This window comes from Trichechus manatus, unplaced genomic scaffold (genome assembly GCF_000243295.1).
Source record: "Trichechus manatus latirostris isolate Lorelei unplaced genomic scaffold, TriManLat1.0 scaffold00017, whole genome shotgun sequence".
In the NCBI taxonomy this organism is placed as follows: Eukaryota; Metazoa; Chordata; class Mammalia; order Sirenia; family Trichechidae; genus Trichechus; species Trichechus manatus.
This window is the reverse complement of record NW_004443953.1, coordinates 18,732,683-18,753,065: the sequence shown is the minus strand read 5'-3', so window position 1 is coordinate 18,753,065 and position 20,383 is coordinate 18,732,683. Positions and strand designations below refer to the sequence as shown.

Genomic DNA, 20,383 nt, shown 5'->3' with positions numbered 1-20,383 from the left:
AGAAATTTAGAAGACAGCTACCTGGCCAACTGACTGGAAGACATCCATATTTGTGCCCACTCCAAAGAAAGGTGATCCAACGGAATGCGGAAATTATTTAACAATATCATTAATATCACACACAAGTAAAATTTTGCTGAAGATCATTCAAAAGCAGTTATAGCAGTACATCAACAGAGAACTGCCAGAAATTCAAGCCGGATTCCAAAGGGGATGTGGAATGAGGGATATCACTGCTGGTGTCAGATGGATCTTGGCTGGAAGCAGCAACACCAGAAAAATGATTAACTGTGTTTTATTGACTATGCAAAGACATTAGACTATGTGGATCGTAACAAATTATGCATACGGTTGCAAAGAATGGGAATTCCAGAACACTTAATTGTGCTCAGGAGGAACCTCTAAACAGACGAAGAGGCAGTTGTACAAACAGAACAAGGGGATACTGCGTGGTTTAAAATCAGGAAAGGTGTGCTTCAGGTTTGTATCCTTTCACCACACTTATTCAATCTGTATGCTGAGCAACTCATCAGGGAAGCTGGATGACTGTGAGGGTGGCTCAGAACCAGGCAGTGTTTCGTTCTGTTGCACATGGGGTCACTAAGAGTCGGAACCCACTTGGCGGTACCTAACAACAACGACAACAATATAGTATCTGTTTATAAAAGTCTGCACTAGACTCGTAGGTTATGTAGAGCAAAACTATAAGTTAAAAGAAGGCAAACCAATAACTCAATCCCTCATTTCCTAGGAGAGACAGAGTCTGGATAACCCTCCCAGCAATAATGAGGTAGAAATAAAGCAATTATACTAAAAATTATTAAACTATGTTGGGACATCCAGTGACCAGGACTTGATGCACTGGGGGAGCAGTGAGAAGGGGCAGGGGTGGGGGTGGTGTCAAAGAGTCTCGGCTGGGCCTCAGCTAATTCCTGTCCCTGAGACCCTACCCACCACTGAGAGGAGAGAGGGGTAACTAAACCTAATAATGTTAACATAAAAATGGTTTGCAAACTATAACATGTTTGTTAGCAGAAAAGGAAGCCGTGTTCTTGAAGACCTGAAGAAAAACTATTCCTAGGATAGGAAACAGCAAGTGCAAAATGCTTGTTGTTTGCTTGAAGTGTTCATTAGAGGAACAGGATTAAAATGCTCCTAAAGCACCCAATGCAGTGTCCACTACAAAGAAGGCACTTGGAATGTTAGTTCCTTTTCTTTTTAAGACGTCAGAGAGTATGTGACATTGTATTTGAGAAAAAGATAAAAAACACAGAGGAAAAAAGAGAGTACCCCAGAGAAAGAAAAGTACATACAGACCAGAATGGGAGAATGCACAAGTATATCAGTAACCAGTCTTTGTCCTTGGGAGAGAGGAGCATGCAAATTAACAATCATGAATAATGTGCTCCAATAGAACTATGAACTAGGTACAATGAGAACACAGCAAGGGCATCTAATGAGTTAGGGAGGATCAGAGCAAGCTACCCAGAGAAGCTGAGGTTATCTTGATGCTGAATTTGGCCTTGAAGGACAGCTAAGCAGGACTTCCTGTACTAAGTTAGGACAAGTGACACCACCCCTTGCTCTGGGCTCTCAAAGCACTTTTATTTATATCTAAATTTAGCACTTACTTCTAAGGGCCTTGTCTCAATTTGTTTGGGGCATGTCTGCCTGCTCCGCCTAATTATAAGCACCTTATGAGACTGGAGCTAACTCCCTAAGTCCTGTGGTTTTTAATTCCCCCAGTCTCGTAGCATGATCTGGTTCCACAGGCATTAGGTTAATGTTAGTTGAAAGAGAACCACTTACCGCAGAGCAATCACTTTAATTTGCTGGGTAGTTTCCTACAACATTTACACTACCCCATCCTTTTTGGGTAAGCAGATATACAGAAAGATAGTCTTTTTTAATGCAGCCACTTAGTAAGGAGATACATCACAGCTTTACAGGAGGTTAAAAAAAAAAAAAAAATCCCTGAATGAAATTGCTAGAATTTTAGGAAATCTAAACATTATTTGTGATAGGATTATACCTTGGCAGGTTTATTAAAAAAAAAAAAGATATTATAAATGCATGGTGCACTGGCCTTTGGAATACACACACAGGAAGGCAGATCTAACCTCCCATACCCAGGCCTCTCCAAAGACTCCATGAATTAGAGGAGACAAAAGCTAAAATCCACCACATTTAGAGGCAGATCTGAGTAGAGGGAAAGAAATGGGAATCGGCATAACTATTCACATTCTCTCTCATCAATAATGTTCTAAGAATCTAAAAATGTTTTGCTCAGAGAATAGCGACCTCATGTGGAGCCAGTTACATTGGAAAGAAAACCAGTTTTCAGTTGGCCTGCTGTGGACAGAATTACTCTCCTCCACTGCCCCCTGGTGGACAGCTAACCATCTAATTTCATAAGCGTTTGTAAAAAAGGGAACTGTTACAGGAAGGCCTTGTTTTGCCTCAGCTTTATTTCCTTCCAGTTAAATACATCAACTCTATTACTACGTATCTCTTTAGACTTTGTTACATTGAATACTATGCTTCAAAATGGATCTCAGCATTTTGGGGAGTTAAAAAACTGCCCTGCAATGTCTATTTCTTAAAGTTCTTCTCCATGGCGGATTTTTATTTTGAAAAACTTCTTACCTACAGTTAAAATGGAAACCCTGGTGACGTAGTGGTTAAGTGCTACAACTGCTAGCCACAAGGTCAACAGTTCGAATCCACCGGGCACTCCCTGGAAACTCTATGGGGCAGTTCTGCTCTGTCCTATAGAGTCGCTATGAGTCAGAATTGACTTGACGGCAAAGGGTTTACAGATAAAATGACAAAATAGTATAATGAACATCCATACACCCTTCATCTAGATTCACCAATCGTTAACATTTTGCTGCATTTGCTTTATGCTCCCCTCCCTCTTGAGATAAGCTTTTCTCCCACAGAATCATTTGAAAGTAAGTTGCAGGTATTATGACACATCACCCCTAGAAGCTTCAACTTCTATTTCCTAAAAACATGAACATCCATGTATGTAATCATGATACTAATTATACATTATCTATATACAATCTGTATTAAAATTTTCGTAAGTGTCCCGATAACAACCTTTATATCTAGCTTTTTTAAAAGTAGAATCCAAATAAAATAAAATAAAAATAAATAATGCTGCTACAAAAAAAAAATAAAAGTAGAATCCAATCAAGGATCATGCGTTGCACTTGGTTACTATGCTGTTTAAAATTTCCTTTGATTTAGAATTGTCCCCTTGCCTTTGTCTTTCATGATCTCAACATTTTTAGAGTCAACTTTTTTTTACACCAAATTTTCCTGGTTTTGTATTGACATCGTTCACTTGATCATTTAGTACTGAATGTCTCATGTGCCAGGAAGCACTGGGCTAGATAGACACCTGAGCAAAAAGATAAACTGAAGATTGCTGATGGATTAGATCAGAAAGGTAGCAATCAAGGTTGATCCCTAGGTTCCTGGTTCTCGGTTTGAGCAACCTAGCTATATGGCGGTGCCACATACTGATGTAGGAATAACTGGAGAAGAAACAGGTTTTCATTTGTTTGTTTTTTATTGTGCTTTAGGTAAAGGTTTACAGAGCAAATTAGTTTCTCATTAAACAATTAATACACATATTGTTTTGTGACATTGGTTGCCAATCCCACAACGTGTCAACACTCTTCCCTTCTTGACCCTGGGTTCCCCATTAGGAGAAACAGGTTTGACGGAAAACTAGAGTTCTACTTACAGCAGAGTTTGAGATGCCCAAAGAAAGCAAGCAGGAACTGAAGAGATGAATCCAGATCTTAAAGGAAAGAACTCAGTGGGTGTCATCAGCCCATACATGGTATTTAAAGCCATGGGACTGGGTTAAACCTACTAGGAAGAGTGTAGATAGAGAAGAGAGCCCAAAAAACTAGCCTGAGACACTCCATCATTCAGAGGCTGGATAAAGAGAAGAAACCAGCTGAGAAGACTGAGAGGAATGGCCAGTGAGTGGGAAGAACCCAGGGCAGTATGGAATTGCCAAAGCAAAGGGAAGAGATCATTTCACATGCACATCAAATACTGCTAACAGGTCAAGTAAAATGAGGACAGAGAAGTACCCAGTGGATCTGACAACAAGCAGTGTGTGAGTGGCCTTTCGGTAGGCAGTTTCAGTGAGAGGGTGGCAGCAAAATCCATAGCAGAACTGGCTGAAGAGCAAATGGGTAGTCTTCTGGTTAAATATAGAAGACTAACGCCTCTGTTCCTCTGAAACATCTTACTAAAACAATAGGAAAGTTTCTTTTTTATTTGTTTTTAGGCACAAAACCCCAAGAGCAAAAGGAGGGAAGGAGATAGCAGCAAAAAATATTATTTGAAACTGAAAAGCAGGCCCAAGAAAGTTGAATCCTAAGATGGCAGTGGGGAGAGTTAAGAAGCATTCCAATTCACACTGTTGTTGTTAGTCGCTGTCGAGTCGATTCAGACTCATGGCGACCCTGTATGTGCGGATTCATGCTACAGAACCCCCAAAAGGTGTGGAAATTAATAGCACCTGACACCTTTGGAGGTTGTTGTTCTTGGCAGGTGCCGTCAAGTTGGTTCTAACTCATGGCAGCCCTATTACAACAGAATGAAATAATGTCCAGTCCTGTGCCATCCTCACAATCATTACTATGTTTGAGCCCATTGTTGCAGCCACTGTGTCAATCTATCTCGTTGAGGGTCTTCCTCTTTTTTGCTGACCCTCTGCTTTACCAAGCATGATGTCCTTCTCCAGGCATTGGTCCCCCTGATAATATATCCAAAGTATGTGAGACGAAGTCTCGCCATCCTCCCTTCTAAGGAGCATTCTGGCTGTACTTCGTCCAAGACAGACTTGTTCGTTCTTCTGGCAGTCCATGGTATATTCAATATTCTTCGCCAACACTGTAATTCAAAGCACCAATTCTTCTTCATTCCTTATTCATTGTCCAGCTTTTGCAGTTTTTAGAGGTAGGAGCATAAAATTTCAGAAAAAAGAGGATGGCATCCAAGGCACAACAATTGGTCTCTATTAACCTGGAGCAACACAGGAAGGAGAGTCAAGAACACGAGGAGGATATGGAATGTGTGGCTAATTACCTCCATGCAAAAGTGCCACCTTTGTCATGAGACCAGAAGAACTGGATGGTGCCCAGCTAGCATTACTGAACATTTTAATCAAAGATTCCATAGAAGAATCCTCATCAAAAGGGAGAAAATGCAGAACAGAATCTCAAATTGTCATGGAATCCAGACTTTCTGAAGGCATGGAGGCTGGATGAACCCCTGAAACCACTGCCCTGAGATAATCTTTAAACCTTAAACCAAAAATATCCCCTGAAGGAAGCCGGCACAACTTGTACAAGGCAAGGTCATGAGAACACCAGAGACACATCCAAACTCCCTGAGGGACTGAATTACTGGGCTGAGGGCTACGGGGACCATGATCTCAGGAACATCCAGCTCAACTGGCATAACATGGTTTATAAAGAAAATGTTCTACATTCTACTTTGGTGAGTAGCGTCTGGGGTCTTAAAAGCCGGTGAGGGGCCATCTAAGATACTCCACTGGTCTCACCCCTTCAGGAGCAAGGGAGAATGAAGAAAACTAAAAATACAAGGGAAAGATTAGTCCAAAGGACTAACAGACCACAACTACCACAGCCTCCACCAGACTGAGTCCAGTACAACTAGATGGTGCCCAGCCACCACCACTGATTGCTCTGACAGGGATCACAACAGAGGGTTCCAGACAGAGCTGGAAAAAAATGTAGAACAAAATTCTAACTCACAAAAAATTACCAGACTTACTGGCCTGACAGAGACTGGAGAAACCCCGAGAGTATGGCTCCCGGGCACCCTTTTAGCTCAGTAATGAAGTCACTCCCGAGGTTTACCCTTCAGCCAGAGATTAGACAGGCCCATAAAAGAAAACAAGACTAATGGGCACAACAGCCCAGGGACAAGGACTAGAAGGCAGGAGGGGACAAGAAAGCTGGTAATAGAGAACCCAAGTTTGAGAAGGGAGAGTGTTGACATGTCATGGGGTTGTTAACCAATGTCATAAAACGATATGTGTACTAACTGTTTAATGAGAAGCTAGTTTGTTCTGTACACCTTCATCTAAAGTACAATAAAAAAAAACAAAGCCAAACCAATTTATATATATATATACATCCCCTGAAGTCTTAAAGCCAAACGATAGTTTAGCTTAACTAGTAAAAAGTCTGCCTTGAGGATTATGCTCTTTGAAGAACTCTCTATATGGGATCAAATTGACAAAAGCAACTCTAAAGACTAGCCAGGAACCTCAGGGGACAGTGAGTTTATACTAATGGAGGAAGAACAACTCTGAAAATGGGGTGAGAATGGTTGCACTACTTGAAAAATGTAATCAATGTCACTGAATTGTACACGTAGAAACTGTTGAATTGGTGTATATTTTGCTGTGTATATTCTCAAAAACAACAAAATAAAATAAGATGGTACAATCTTCTAAAGAGACAAGAAAAACAGGTTTCAACCTAAGATCAAGAAAGAATAACACTAGAAAGTCTCAGCAGCACACAGGAAGGTGGAAGACAGGAACATAAGGCCTTCAAAATTCTAACAAAAAAATTAATTCTAATATTTAATTTAACATTTAATGTATCAATCAAACATGAGGGTGGGATAAGAACATTCTCAGACATGCATTGGCTCAAAAAAATTACCTGCGACGAACCCTTTCTCATGAAACAATAGAAAGAGGTGCTCCACCAAAAAGAGGGCATAAATCAAGAAAGAGGAAGCTATGGGATGCAGGAAAATAGGAAAATCACTGCAAAAGAGGACACAGGATGACGGTGAAGGGAGAGACCAAGATGACAGCTGTGCTGCAGACTTGGGGGCAACAAGTCCAGATCTGAGCCACTGTCTCAAGAAGATGAAACTGAAGAATACTTAAGGTGTGTGAATGTTTAGTGAGGAGATTTACATATCTGAGGGGAAACTGTGGGTTAAACTTGTGATAAATTCATAGTAAGAACTAAGGATTGTAGGAAGAAGGAAAGGTCATCTCAGGCACCGGCAAAGTCTAAAGTAATAAAGGGCCAACGGTGAAGATGATGGAGGTAAATAGGATGTCCAGAAGTAACAGGGAAGGAAAGGGAAAGTAATTCATGTATACAGGATTTCCACAAGTCAGTCATGCATTAGCTGGGATTGTCTGAATGCATATATGCATACAAATAAGCACGTATGAATCAACCCTGCTGGGCAAAATGTTTGTGTGTGTGTTTATGGATACGTTGGAGGAGGTGGGATTGTACTGATATGTTGGGGGAAGTGAGACTGTACAGGTAAGTTGGGGGAAGTGAGACTGTATAGCTATGTTGGGGGAGGTGAGGTTGTACACATATGTTGGGGGAAGTGGGGTTGTATACATATGTTGGGGGAAGTGGGATTGTATAGGTATGTTGTGGGAGGTGGGATTGCTGGGGATTTGGGTAGAGAATTAGGATACCAAAAAGAACTACGTCAAAATGCCCATCAAGACAGAAGAATGATCTGAGTTGGTTCTCTTCTGAAAGTTAAGTATCATACACAGTTCAAGAAAAAGCTTGAAATTTCAAAAATGTAACTTTAACAGCAGTAATTTAGTCTAAAGATAATGTGTCTCTAAGAGACATAACATGAAATCCAAACGAAATACAATAGGTAACCCATTTAACAGGAAATTCAGTACCTGCTAACATTGTTATCTCCTTTTATAATGACAGGTTAATTAATCACTCACTTTTCATCTGAGGCAGGAAATCAACCTTCTTGAAAGGGGAGAAATTTTAGGTTGTATAACAGCTTCCATGAATGTTAAACTTCACTTGAACTTTCAGATTAAAGCTGTTGTTTTTAAAGATCTCCATAAAGTTCTCACAATCTAATAAAAGTGGCAGGTCTGTCACCTCACTTCTTCTAGCAATCTCAACAATTTGAAATGCAGCTCAGAAGGGGGAAGTGGGCCTCTCACAGTCAAAAGGGATATCTACAAACGAGCTTCGGGGCTTCAGGGCTTCACTGAAGAGGAAGCTTCAAATCTCCTTTAGAACAAGTGTGAAACTTGGTCACCTCCAACCACATCTTTCAAATCAACTATAAATCAGCTATGTTCTCTCTTCCACCTTATAAGCTTTGGTTCCCTTCTCCAATCCCTTTGGCAACCATATCCTAAATTGTTCTCTCTCATTCCTTAATTACATAAATCAAGGCTAATTAAGTAAGATGCACTCCTCGTGTTGTGGTTCTTACTTATTTTATTCTATTTTATTGTGTGACGTGGGAGGAGAGGAAAAGCTTCCTAAAATCCTTTTGGAGGGAGAGAAGGAGGGAGGGAGGAAGGAAGAAGGAAAAAAGGAAGCAAGGAAGGAAGGACAACAATTTTGAGCTAGTAAGGGTAAAGATTACCCTAACAACTTCACCCTCACAAAACATATATGCAGACAAAAAAACTGCCACAGTTCTTCTGTTCAGCCACCAATTTTAAAGTCAAGCGCTATATATTCATTTCTTTGTTACAAGATGGTCACTTACTACAATGCTAAGACCCCTAGGAGCATCACATTCAGCAAGAGCACCTATAACTTGGAAACCACCTAAAGCAAACTGCAATTTCACCTAGGATAACTTCAGGTTGGGATCCATAGGGTTTTCATCGGCTAATTTTCACAAGGAGATCACCAAGTGTTTCTTCCTTGTCTGCCTTAGTTTGGAAGCTCTGCTGAAACCTGTCCACCATGGGTGGTGACCCTGCTGGTATTTGAAATACTGGTGGCATGGCTTCCAGCATCATAGCAACATGCAACCCACCACAGTACAACACAATATTGTCTGATACAGCGCTGGAAGATGAATCCCCTAGGTTGGAAGACACTCAAAATACACAGTAGCTGCAACAATGGACTCGAGCATACTAACGATCGTAAAGATGGCGCAGGACCAGGCAACATTTGGTTCTGCTGTACCTGGGGTCGCCATGAGTCAGAGCTGAATTGATGACAACTAACAACACTTCAGGTTGCTAAAATCTCCTATGGGCAACTCCTAGTTGCACTGGGCTATATGAGCATTAGGGCTGGAGAGTTCGGCCTTAGTTGATCTGTAGGCCTGGGTCACAGGACACATAAGGGCCAGAGAAGGGTCATAAGAGGCAAAGGGCAGTGTGAAGGTACTAGGAGTGAGAGAGAAAAGGTAAGTTTGGGAGTGAGACCCTTTATGAGGCCAAAACTACCTCCTGCATGCTATCTACCAACCCACCTCTAAACACAGGTAACAAAGTAAGTGACCATCTCATAACAAAGAAATGAATACATAGTGCTTGACTTTAAAATTGGTGGCCGAACAAAACTGGCAGTTTTTTGTCTGCATGTGTGTCTTGTGGGGGTGAAGTTGTTAGGGTAATCTTTTTATCCTGTCCAAATATACCTTAAAATCCACCTCTAAGCACAGGTAACAATGACAATCTGAACTTCATCTCAGGAGCACTTCTATCCGATCATCTTTCTAAATGAAGGCTCAGGACAAGACATAGTCCATCTTATCCACCGTCTCTTTAGCTCTTTAACGTGTCCCCTAATTCCTTCCTCACCACCCATCTTCAGTTTTATAGTACTATGGTGGGCTTTCATGTTGCTATGATGCTGGACACTATGCCACCAGTATTTCAAATACCAGCAGGTCACCCATGGAGGACAGGTTTCAGCAAACCTTCCAGACTAAGATAAAATAAGAATAAAGGCCTAGTGATCTACTTGCAAAAATTAACCAGTGAAAACGCATGGATCCCAAGAGAGTATTGCCCAGTACAGTGTTGGAAGACGAGCCCCCTAGGTTGGCTACATAATAGCAGCAAAAATGGATTCAAACGTACTAATGATCACGAAGACGGCACAGGATCAGGCAATGTTTCATTCTGTTATACATAAGGTTACCATGAGTTGGAGCTGAAACTATGGCAACTAACAACAAATTCCTTCCTAACCCATTAATACACTCCCACCAACCAAAAACAACAATGTCCATTCATTTCACATACTTGCCAATAAGGAATGCCTCTGGCCAATGTTTCCAATCATTGCCATTCTGATAGGTGAAAAATAGGAATCTACTTTTATTTTATAGCTTTAATTATTAATAAGTTGAATGTCTTCTCATATATACTTCATTTTTGGTGAATCACCTATTCACATCCTTGTCCTTTTTTATTGAATGTTTTATTTTTCAGACTGAATTGTAAAACATGTTTGCATATAAGGATATACCGCTTTTTTGTCATTCGAGCTACTAGTACTTTCCCTGTTTGTTGTTAGTTTTTTTATTGTTTCTGGATTTACACTTACAGTCCTAAATGCTTTACATTAGAAAAGAAAGAAATAAACTAATGAGCTAAATGTCTACCTCATGAATCTAGAAAAATGAACTAATTAAATCCAAAACCTGTAAAAGGAAGAAAATAATAAACCTAAGAGTAAAAATTGATTAAATAAGCCAGCACATCTTGTACAAGGCAAGGTCATAGAAGCTCCATAGACACATCCAAACTCGCTGAGGGACCGAATTGCTGGGCTGAGGGTTATGAGGACCATGGTCTCGGGGAACATCTAGCTCAACTGGCATAACATAGTTTATAAAGAAAATGTTCTACATTCTACTTTGGTGAGTAGCATTTGGGGTCTTAAAAGCCTGTGAGCAGCCATCTAAGATACTCCACTGATCTCAACCCTTCGAGAGCAAGGAGAATGAAGAAAACTAAAAATACAAAGGAAAGATTAGTCCAAAGGACTAATGGACCACAACTACCATGGCTTCCACCAAACTGTGTCCAGCACAACTAGATGGTGCCCAGCTCCCATTACTGACTGCTCTGACAGGGATCACAATAAAGGGTCCTGGACAGAGCTGGAGAAAAATGTAGAACAAAATTCTAACTCACAAAAAAGGACCAGACATACTGGCCTGACAGAGACTGGAGAAACCCCGAGAGTATGGCCCCCAGATACCCTTTAAGCTCAGTAATGAAGTCACTCCCGAGGTTCACCCTTCAGCCAAAGATTAGACAGGCCCATAAAATAAAACAAGACTAATGGCCACAACAGTCCAGGGACAAGGACTAGAAGGCAGGAGAGGACAGGAAAGCTGGTAATAGGGAACCTAAGGTCGAGAAGGGAGTATGTTGACATGTTGTGGGGTTGTTAATCAATGTCATAAAACAGCATGTGTAATAACTGTTTAATGAGAAACTATTTGTTCTGTAAACCTGCATCTAAAGTAAACAAACAGTAGAAAAAAATTAACCAAGTCAAAACTTGGTTCCTTCAAAAGATTAATAAAATTGATAATCCTTTGTAACACATGGGGTTGCCATGAGTTGGAATACACTCAACAGCACTGGGTTTGGTTTTTAGTTTGAGCAGTGCAAACAGCTTGCACTGAACTACTAGCTGAAAGGTTGGCCATTTGAATTCATCCAGCAGAACCATGGAAGAAAGGCCTGGCAATCTACTTCCTAAGATCACAGCCACTGAAAACCGTAGGAGCACGGTTCCACTCAGAAACGGCGTCACCATGAGTCAGAATTGGCTTGATGGCAACAGGTTTTTTCTTTTTTAATTTAGTTCCCAGTGATGCTTTTCTCCAAGTTATTTACATTCCTTAAGCTTTAAATTTATTACTCAAAAAAATCTTTCTGCAAATGTTCTACATTCTACCTAGGTGAGTACTGTCTGGGGTCTTAAAAGCCTGTGAGCAGCCATCTAAGATACTCCACTTATCTTACCCGCTCAGGAGCAAGGGAAAATGAAGAAAACAAGATACAAGGGAAAGATTAGTCCAAAGGACTAATGGACCACAACTGCCATGGACTCCACCAGACTGAGTCCGGTACAACTAGATGGTGCCCAGCCACCACCACTGATTGCTCTGACAGGGATCACAACAGAGAGTCCCAGACAGAGCTGGAGAAAAATGTAGAACAAAATTCTAACTCACAAAAAAAGACCAGACTCACTGGCCTACCAAGACCGGAGAAACCCTGAGAGTAAGGCCCCCAGACACCCTTTTAGCTCAGTAATGAAGTCACACCTTAGGTTCACCCTTCAACCAAAGATTAGACAGGCCCATAAAACAAAACAAGACTAAAGGGTCCCGACAGCCCAGGGACATGGACTAGAAGGCAGGAGGGGACAGGAAAGCTGGTAATAGGGAACCCAAGGTCAAGAAGGGAGAGTGCTGACATGTTGTGGAGCTGTTAACCAACGTCATAAAACAATATGTGTACTGTTTAATGAGAAACTGGTTTGTTCTGTAAACCTTCACCTAAAGTACAATTAAAAAAAAAAAAACTTTCTGCTTTTATCTTTTTCTAAGTCAAAAATATAAAAGAATTATCCACTTTACTGATAAGGAAACTGAGATTCAAAGAGTTTAAATGCAGCTGACATTTCTCAGGGTGGCTGCCCAAGCCCAACCATTCCTGAAACAAAGGGGCGGATCCAGTAGCCAAGTCACTACTGTCAAACCCTCCCTAGTTGCTATGATTAGTCTACACAGGGGCAGATACCCCATCATAGCTGAGTCCATCCGATTCTTTCTCCAGTGATATGTTCTTGGCAGTACTCTGAGAGGGTTCTCAAACCCTGTGGTCTTGTTCCTGCCTTTCCAGAGGCTGGGAAGCTAAGATACTCCAATGATTCTGTGCAAACGCCCCCCACCTCCACCCCCCACCTCTGATCCCGTATCCTTTTGATAAATTTGCCTTTTTTCCCTAAACTGGCCAGAGTGAATTTCCATACTCAGATGACTGAGGGAGGTCACAGAGTGGGTTCATGGCTGAGTGGTTCTAGAACCCACGTCTCTTTGCATTGCTGTTGCTGTGCACCATCAAGTCAATGCTAACTCAAAGTGACCCTGCATGACAGAGCAGAACTGCCCCACAGGGTTTCCTGGCTGTAATCTTTTCAGGAGCAGTTCACCAGGTCTCTTCTCCCTCGGAGCGGCTGGGTGGGTTCGAATCGTTCGCTTAGCAACCCAGCAGTCAAGCATTGTGCCTCCAGGGCTCCTTCTGTTTGCATTAGACTCCCTTAAGCAGCATCTACTGAGGGCCTACTGTTTGCAAGGCACTGTACCAAATCTCTGCTGTGAGGACCAGCAAGATTTGATAGTAGTAGCAGGAGGGGAGACACTGCAGGGAAGAGAATGCAGAAAAACACAGGGTAGATATAAGGATCTGAAAGCAATACAATTTAACTGCAGAATAAGGCACATAAAAGCACACAGTTGATCCTCAAAATGTCTGCTCAATTAGTATTACATTACATATGAAACTAGACAAGGTGAGGACAAATCATATACAGCTTTGAAAGCAGAACTAAAGAGATTTAGAGTTTACTGTCCTCTGAATGGGGCCACTGACTTCTGAGCAGAGGAGGCTTATGATCTGAACTGTGCTTTGGAAAGAATGAATGGATGGGTTTACACTGATGTCTCAGCCAGTCCTCATGAATACTCAGTTTATTAATGGGGTGAGATTTCTGTAGATTAAGTATGATATTGATGTTTCTAACCAGGGACAGTTACCGGCACATTTTACAAAAAGCATGTTTTGTTTTCAATGTCAAAGTGACACTCCTGTATGACTCTCCTCAGGGAACAGCTGAAGATATTTGCAAACACAGTATACTACATAATTTCATCTTCTGGTCTGGACCTAATAAGGTTGTTAGCAAAATTATTTAGAGTCAACAATATTTCTATCTTCATGATGACCTGGAACAGGCATGCGATTTAGGACCATGTTATAACTGAGAAACTGTTAGTTACCTTCTTGTACTCCTGTAATGGAGACAACCTAAGTTCCACTGAATGTGCATTATAAGACATTTCATAGCGTAAGGAAGAGTGTTATGCAAGTTTCCAGCAAATGCAATCTTGCTGTCATTAAGCAGATAAAATTAAACACAGGCCCTAATATCACTGTGGTATCCCCATTTAGAAAAGGTGTATCAACTTTATTTTCAGTTCCCTAAATTTCTGTACTAGTAACCTAAATACATAAAAATGGATCTGCTTATTCTACTAGCAACTATTTACGCAGCCATTTGAAGCAATAAAATAGTAAATAAAATGTGTTGGAAAAAAGTCAAGTGAAAAGCAAGATAATTCTGTTCAAACTAGCTGTTATTAAAAAAGGTTTTTCTTTTCTTTCAAATAAGAAAAAAGAGAACCATATTTTTCAGCAATAACAGTGCACTTAACATTAATCGTAATGATGGTATACCATGGAATTGGAAAAGAGAAAAGTTACCGATATTCGGTCAAAAAGTTTTTTTCATACCTTTACCTCTACTTAACTACTTAACTCTAGAACTCTACCAGACTGTTTGAAAGCTAAGAAGAACTCGTACAGAATCTCTTGAAAGTTTATGAAGTAGCAAACACCTGTTTCCAGCGTGCTCCAGCCGAGGCTTGTAAGTGGAAATACGTACATGCAAACTCAGCAGTGCCCTGGGTGCGCAAACAGGGCGAAGACCTCCAGGCACAGCGCAGGAGGGCTAGCTTCCGCCCATGGCGGGGAATCGGGAACTGGGGGGTTGGCTTCTGCCCTCCGCCCCCACACCCACTCGCCCGCCAGGCCCTCGCCCGTGCTAAGCCGCACCCGGCAGCACCGGGTACTCACAGCTCTGGTCTCGTACAGCACCAGCTTCTGGACCGAGCTGATGATGGGAGCAGCAGCCGCGGGCATTGCCCCAAGCAATCGGGGGCCCCCCACAGCGGGGCACAGGCTGTGGCTCAGGATTCAGCAGCCGCCGGACTGCCCCAGGAGACCCGGAGAAAAGACACCTCAGACCCTGTACACCGGGTCCAGCCTGGAAAAACACCACCCGGCCACTAAAGCTATAGACGCTCAGGTATTTGCGGGTCCCTGCACCCCCGTCTCCAGGCAAGCTCAACCCCAAGCACAGCAGGGGGCGGGGCTGGAGGATGTACCATAGAGAGGTCTAGTAGAGACTCCCAGAGCTTGCGTGGTGCCGAGGGAGGAAGCAAAGGATGCCATCTTTGGTGAGGGCAAGCGAAAAAAATCAGTGGACTGAAAAAAGAGCTGGGCTGGCGGGTTCCTGTGGTGGTGTAGTGGTTAAGTGCTTATCTGTTCACCAAAAGGGCGGTAGTTTGAATCCACCAGCGCATCATTTGAAATCCTCTGGGGGTAATTCTACCCTGTCCTATAGACTCACTGTGAGTCTAAATCGACTCCACGATGATGGTTTTTGGCTTTCTTTGGACAAGGAGGGATATTTGGAATTGCGTCCCTCTTTTACTCTTTTGAAGCGAGTTGCAGGATAGATTTATTCTCAAGTCTGTTATTTTCCCTGCCTACTTCTGTCTTTATTTCCCTGGAAACATACAGATTGTCCTTTACTGAGGTAAATGTCGATGTTTTTGCCCCTTGTTGGCCTTATGAGAGCCAATAAAAGACCTATTACACAGAGGCTGTGTGGTACAAGGAATTAAAAAGAAAAACAACTCACCTAAGATTGGAATTTTTTAATTTGCCACATATTTGTACCTGAGGTTAATAATTTGCAAATTCTGAAAATGAGTTATCAAGTGTAATGTAGAAGAAAGAGCACTGACTTTGTAATCAGGCAGCCTTGGGTTAAAATAGGGTTTCTTCCATTTGGTGTGTGTAAACCTGGGAAATTTATGTACCGTTTCTCATCATCTTCCAAGTTTGTGAAAAGTCGTGCCCCCCGAGGCACCGCCCCCCCGTGGCACCGCCCCCCCCGAGGCGCCGCCTTCCCGCCGTTGCTGCTTGGGGTTTCCGGGGCAACTGCTCAACAGATCCCGGGACACCCGGGAGGCGGCTGTGGCTGAGACGGGAGAGTCTGCCCGGGTCAGGTAAGTACCCTGTTTCTCGGTGCCGGCGGGGTCATTGTCCACGGCCCGGATGCATTTTGGCATCAGTTGCACAGAATCTCATCTCTTCTGGGGACCCTAGACCACTTCTTTTTCTTGCAAAACTGAACTTCGGAATCGTTTCCTAAATCCACTTTTTTTAACCACTGTCGCTTTGAACAACTAATAATGTATTAATTCAATAAGTATTTATTAAGCACTTGGTATGAGAGTATAAAATGTACTGGAATGGCAGCTAACCTCCCCACCGTTGCTGTGAAGTCGATTCTGACGAGGAGTCCTGGTGGCGCAGTGGCTAAAGCACTCGGCTACAAACCTTAAAGGTTGTGGTTCCAACCCACCAGCCGCTCCACTGGAGAATGATGTGGCAGTCTGCTTTCGTAAAGTTTACAGCCTTGGAGACCATATGGGGCAGTTCTGCTCTGCCCAGTAGGGTCCGACTCTGAGTCAGAATCCACCAGACTGCAATGGGCGGTTAAGCTAGCCTAGGCAAAAGTGCTAGGGTTCCCAGGAGACGTGCCCACTCTAAACCGCAGAACCCACTATCAAAGGGTTTCTCTCCACAAAAGATTAGATTTACCTTAGAAAAAGAAGCATGAGGACAAGGAGAATAAAATAGCATTAGTATTGTAATTGGGAATTATTTGGATGTTTCTCATGCTCAGAACTTCTTAGGGGCTCAAAGGACTTCCCATATCAATCACACTTGATCCTGATCCTGGGATATATAGAATATGTATTAAATTTATTAATTACTTCTTCTGAAAAAATTTCTCATCATTATTTTAACATCTAGACAAACAAATGCAGAAAGATCAACTTTTTGGTAATTTGCTTAACTGACTGTAGTAGGCAGTGACTTAGAATTTATTTCAGTAATGAACTTCTCTTAATACATTTTAAAATTCTCCTCCCACAGCTCCTCTCATGCAGCTTTAACGCTATCTCTCTGACATCAAAGAACCTCTCTATTGCTTCAATCTCCGAGGGCTTATTTCAGACAGAATACGAGATGTAGTTCAACAGAAATAACAAAAACCAAGAGAAAAGAAAAAGAAGACCCTTCAGTTTCTCAATGTTTGTTATTGTAGAAACACAATGATACAGCGGTCATTGGCTTACATTGACACATCCACATGGAGCAGCATGGAAGCTCTTTGCTCCAACTAAATGAGTTAGTGGAGATGTTCCTTCCCATCTTAGGGTGGTGTTTGTATTTGCTTTCCCTTTGCCTGAAACTCTTTTCTCTGCACTCCTCAAGTCCCTTCACCTAGTTACTTCATACTTACCCTTCATTTAAAAGAAAAAAAACCTGTTGCCTTGAGTGGATTCTGGTTCGTAGGAACCCTGTAGGACAGAGTAGAACTGCCCCCACCGGATTTCCAAGGAGAGGCTGGTGGATTAGCACTGCAGAGCTTTTGGTTAGCAGCTGAGCTCTTAACCATTATCATTTCTTTAGAGAAGCCTTCTTTGATATCTCAGACTGAGTTAGGTCACCTTGTTACCTGTCCTCATAGAAGTATACATTTTTTTCATAATACTTATACGATTTTTAACTATATAGTTGTATGCTTTTCTGATTATTGTTCATCTTTCCTTCTTGACAAAGAGTTTCATTATATTGTATTTCTAACAGAGGTTCTCAGCCATAATTGCCCCTGTAGAATTACCTGGGGAGGTATTATGGATGCCTAGTTCCCACCCCCAGATGGTAGGGTTCAGTTGGTCTGAGGTGGGGCTAGGACATCAGTATTTATTTAAAATTCCCCAGATGAATCTGATGTGCAGCCAAGATTGAGAACCAGTGCCCTAACACCAGCACAGGACCTGGCACATGGCAGATGCTAAATATGTATCAGTTAAATGAATAGATATCCCTGCTTGAGAGATACGCTTGTCCTGGGAGTGTCAAGTAGGATCTGGGCAGGGGTCATGCATATATGCATAACCTATAGAGATCTTTCAGAATCAGCCTCCTCTTCCTACTCCTGCCTATTTGCTAAGAAATTGTGTTCTGCTGCTAGTACTTTTCCTAATTTCTTCTCTAAGCCATGTGGCTGGCTAGACTTTTCCTCTTTAAGCCATTGTAAAATTCAAAAGATAACAATCTGAATCATTTGAATGGGCAGATAGTGGTCTAAAGTAGTAGCAGTTACAAAACACCTTATACCAAGATGAAATTCATTGTTTTTAACCAAAAAGATACACAAAGATAAGATAACAGCTCTGGGCCTAGGAGATGGCCAGGGCTTCCCCAGGTTCTCTTGCTCTTTTGTTATCCCTTAGTTCCAACATCTTGTTTCCTGGGCGTGAACAAGGGAGAAGTCAGAGACCAGAACTCTTGGAGTGAAGTGACTTTTAGATTTATAGCTCTTGACTCCAGAGGGCTCTCCCTCAAAATGGCAGCAGGCTACTTATTAGCCCAAGCATATAACACAGCTGCTCCTCTATTCAGTAGCAACGAGTGGGTAGTAAAATCGGTTATTAGATGGACTTCAGGAAACAGGGAAATTATAGGATTAGCTGTGACCATCATGATCCTGATTGTCATTACAATCAGAAACATGAAGTTATAAGGAGTCAAAACACCAAGACTGCTGGTTATGTGTCTTATGAGGACATCCAGAATGCTCGCCACTTCCTACTTACCAGGTCTGATTAACCTTCAATATTGTGGATCAGCAAGATCCCTTTGTATTATATTATTACAAAGAGCAAAAGAGTCCTGGGGTAAGACCGAATGTTCATTGCTGAGTGTTCTAAGTGAATACTGCTTATGATCCTCCTTCCTGATGGGGATTTAAAAAAACGTACTTGCCAGGTCAGTAGCCACTTACCTAGTGCAACAAACTGTGTCAGTTTAGTAAAGATCTCGTTTAGTACACAGCAGAGCCCTGGTGGTGCCGTTGTAAAGAGCTATGGCTGCTAACCAAAAGGTCAGCAATTCAAATCCACCAGCCATTCCTTGAAAACCCTATGGGGGCAGTTCTACTCTGTCCTGTAGGGTTGCTATGAGTCAGAATCAACTCAGTGGCAATGGGTTTAGTACACAGCAGCTGCAATTTGGGGCTACCACTTAGTTAAGTTTACAGTAGGCCACCATCATCTATTATAATCTGTCTAGTTCTCACAAAAGCCAGACTGGAGAATTAAACAGACTTTAAATCATTTTGGGTAGCACTCTGCCATTTCTGTCAGGATAATTTACTATTGGTTATCTTGGCCAGTGACTGGGGAGAGGGCATGCAGTTTCATGAACTTCCACTAAGCCTTTTCTACCACAGTGGCTCTTACTCCACAGGCAGAGAATCACTGTGAAGGTTTTGCCAGCTGCTGTCCCAATTACACACTCAGGGACCAGGAAGATAACCATGGGGTGGTCTCACAGACCCATTGGAGGCCCTGGAGGCAGATTTGAGTCAAGAGTCCATTTATTTCTGAATCTCTGTTTGCCCTCACTGTAATAGGGCCATGGTGGCATTTTGGGTACCCTGTATCCAACAACCCTTGAAAGAGGAGGATATTCCCATTTCCACAGTATATAGTTCCTCCAGTTAGTGGTTGTAGCTTCCCTTGGAGAAGGATTAGGGGGATTGCTGTTGTAAATATTTGTCATGGTGTTGCAGGGTGCCATCCTCAAGGGCCCCTTCAATAAGTGGGCTCTGTGCCTGAGACTTCAGTGAGGACTGTTGATTGTTCACTGTGGCTGCTGGCATCAGCCATTGGTTTACTTGTTCTTCAGCTTTTTTAGAAGTGTAAATTAATCTACACTCTCATTGACCACACATCTGTCTAATCCCTAGGAATGCTATAGTTTATAAGACATCACCACAGATCTTTGTGGGTCTTGCCGGTTGCCATTCTGGGCATGCTGCCCGTTATGGTAATGATGTCTACTTTGCCTCTGATGGTTAAATGCTGCCACCTGTCCTCTGCTCTTCCAGGATCCTATCATTCCCACTGACTAGAAAACCCAGTATCATAGCAGTCTCTTCCCTACCTTCAACCCTGGCCCTCAAATGATAGCCACTGAACTTCTTAATGATACCAGTGCCCCCCTTCACTAGATCATTCCTTATTGCCTTAATAAGAGAGTGTCCTCTGACTATCCCAAGGAACAAAATCAGCAGATGAGTTCTCTGGCCTCACATAATAATCCATTCTAGCATGCCACCTCTGTGAGACTTCGACACCTTCCTCTGTACTCTGCCAAGGCAGTTCCGGCATCTCCACCTCGTTTGCAGTAAACCTTTTTTTCCTAGCTTCGAGGAACCTTCCCAGCAGTGTATTAGGACTGGTTCAAGGCATCTTTGCCAGGATGTTGAACCATAAGTCACTGGAGAGAGCCCACATATCAGTGAACTTTTACTCAGTCTGCATTCCCCCACTCAGCACCCTCAAGATCTATTCCTAGGCATGC

At 42.3% G+C, this 20,383-nt stretch overlaps 2 protein-coding genes across 3 annotated transcripts in view; one reads left to right on the top strand and one right to left on the bottom strand.

The window, feature by feature from the left end:
- FIG4 (FIG4 phosphoinositide 5-phosphatase) overlaps positions 1 to 14,997 on the bottom strand; it is a 141,832-nt gene extending 126,835 nt beyond the window's left edge. For both annotated transcript variants that reach the window (XM_023727647.1, XM_004372458.2), the window contains exon 1: positions 14,726 to 14,997. In XM_023727647.1, the coding sequence (XP_023583415.1) occupies positions 14,726 to 14,791 (66 nt within the window). In that variant the 5' untranslated portion in view covers positions 14,792 to 14,997. The remainder of the gene's footprint in view (positions 1 to 14,725) is intronic.
- A 909-nt stretch (positions 14,998 to 15,906) lies between these two features.
- Positions 15,907 to 20,383, top strand: part of AK9 (adenylate kinase 9) — a 135,442-nt gene continuing 130,965 nt past the window's right edge. Inside the window, exon 1 of the mRNA XM_023727645.1 lies at positions 15,907 to 15,945. The gene's annotated coding sequence lies outside the window, so the exon portion shown is untranslated. The remainder of the gene's footprint in view (positions 15,946 to 20,383) is intronic.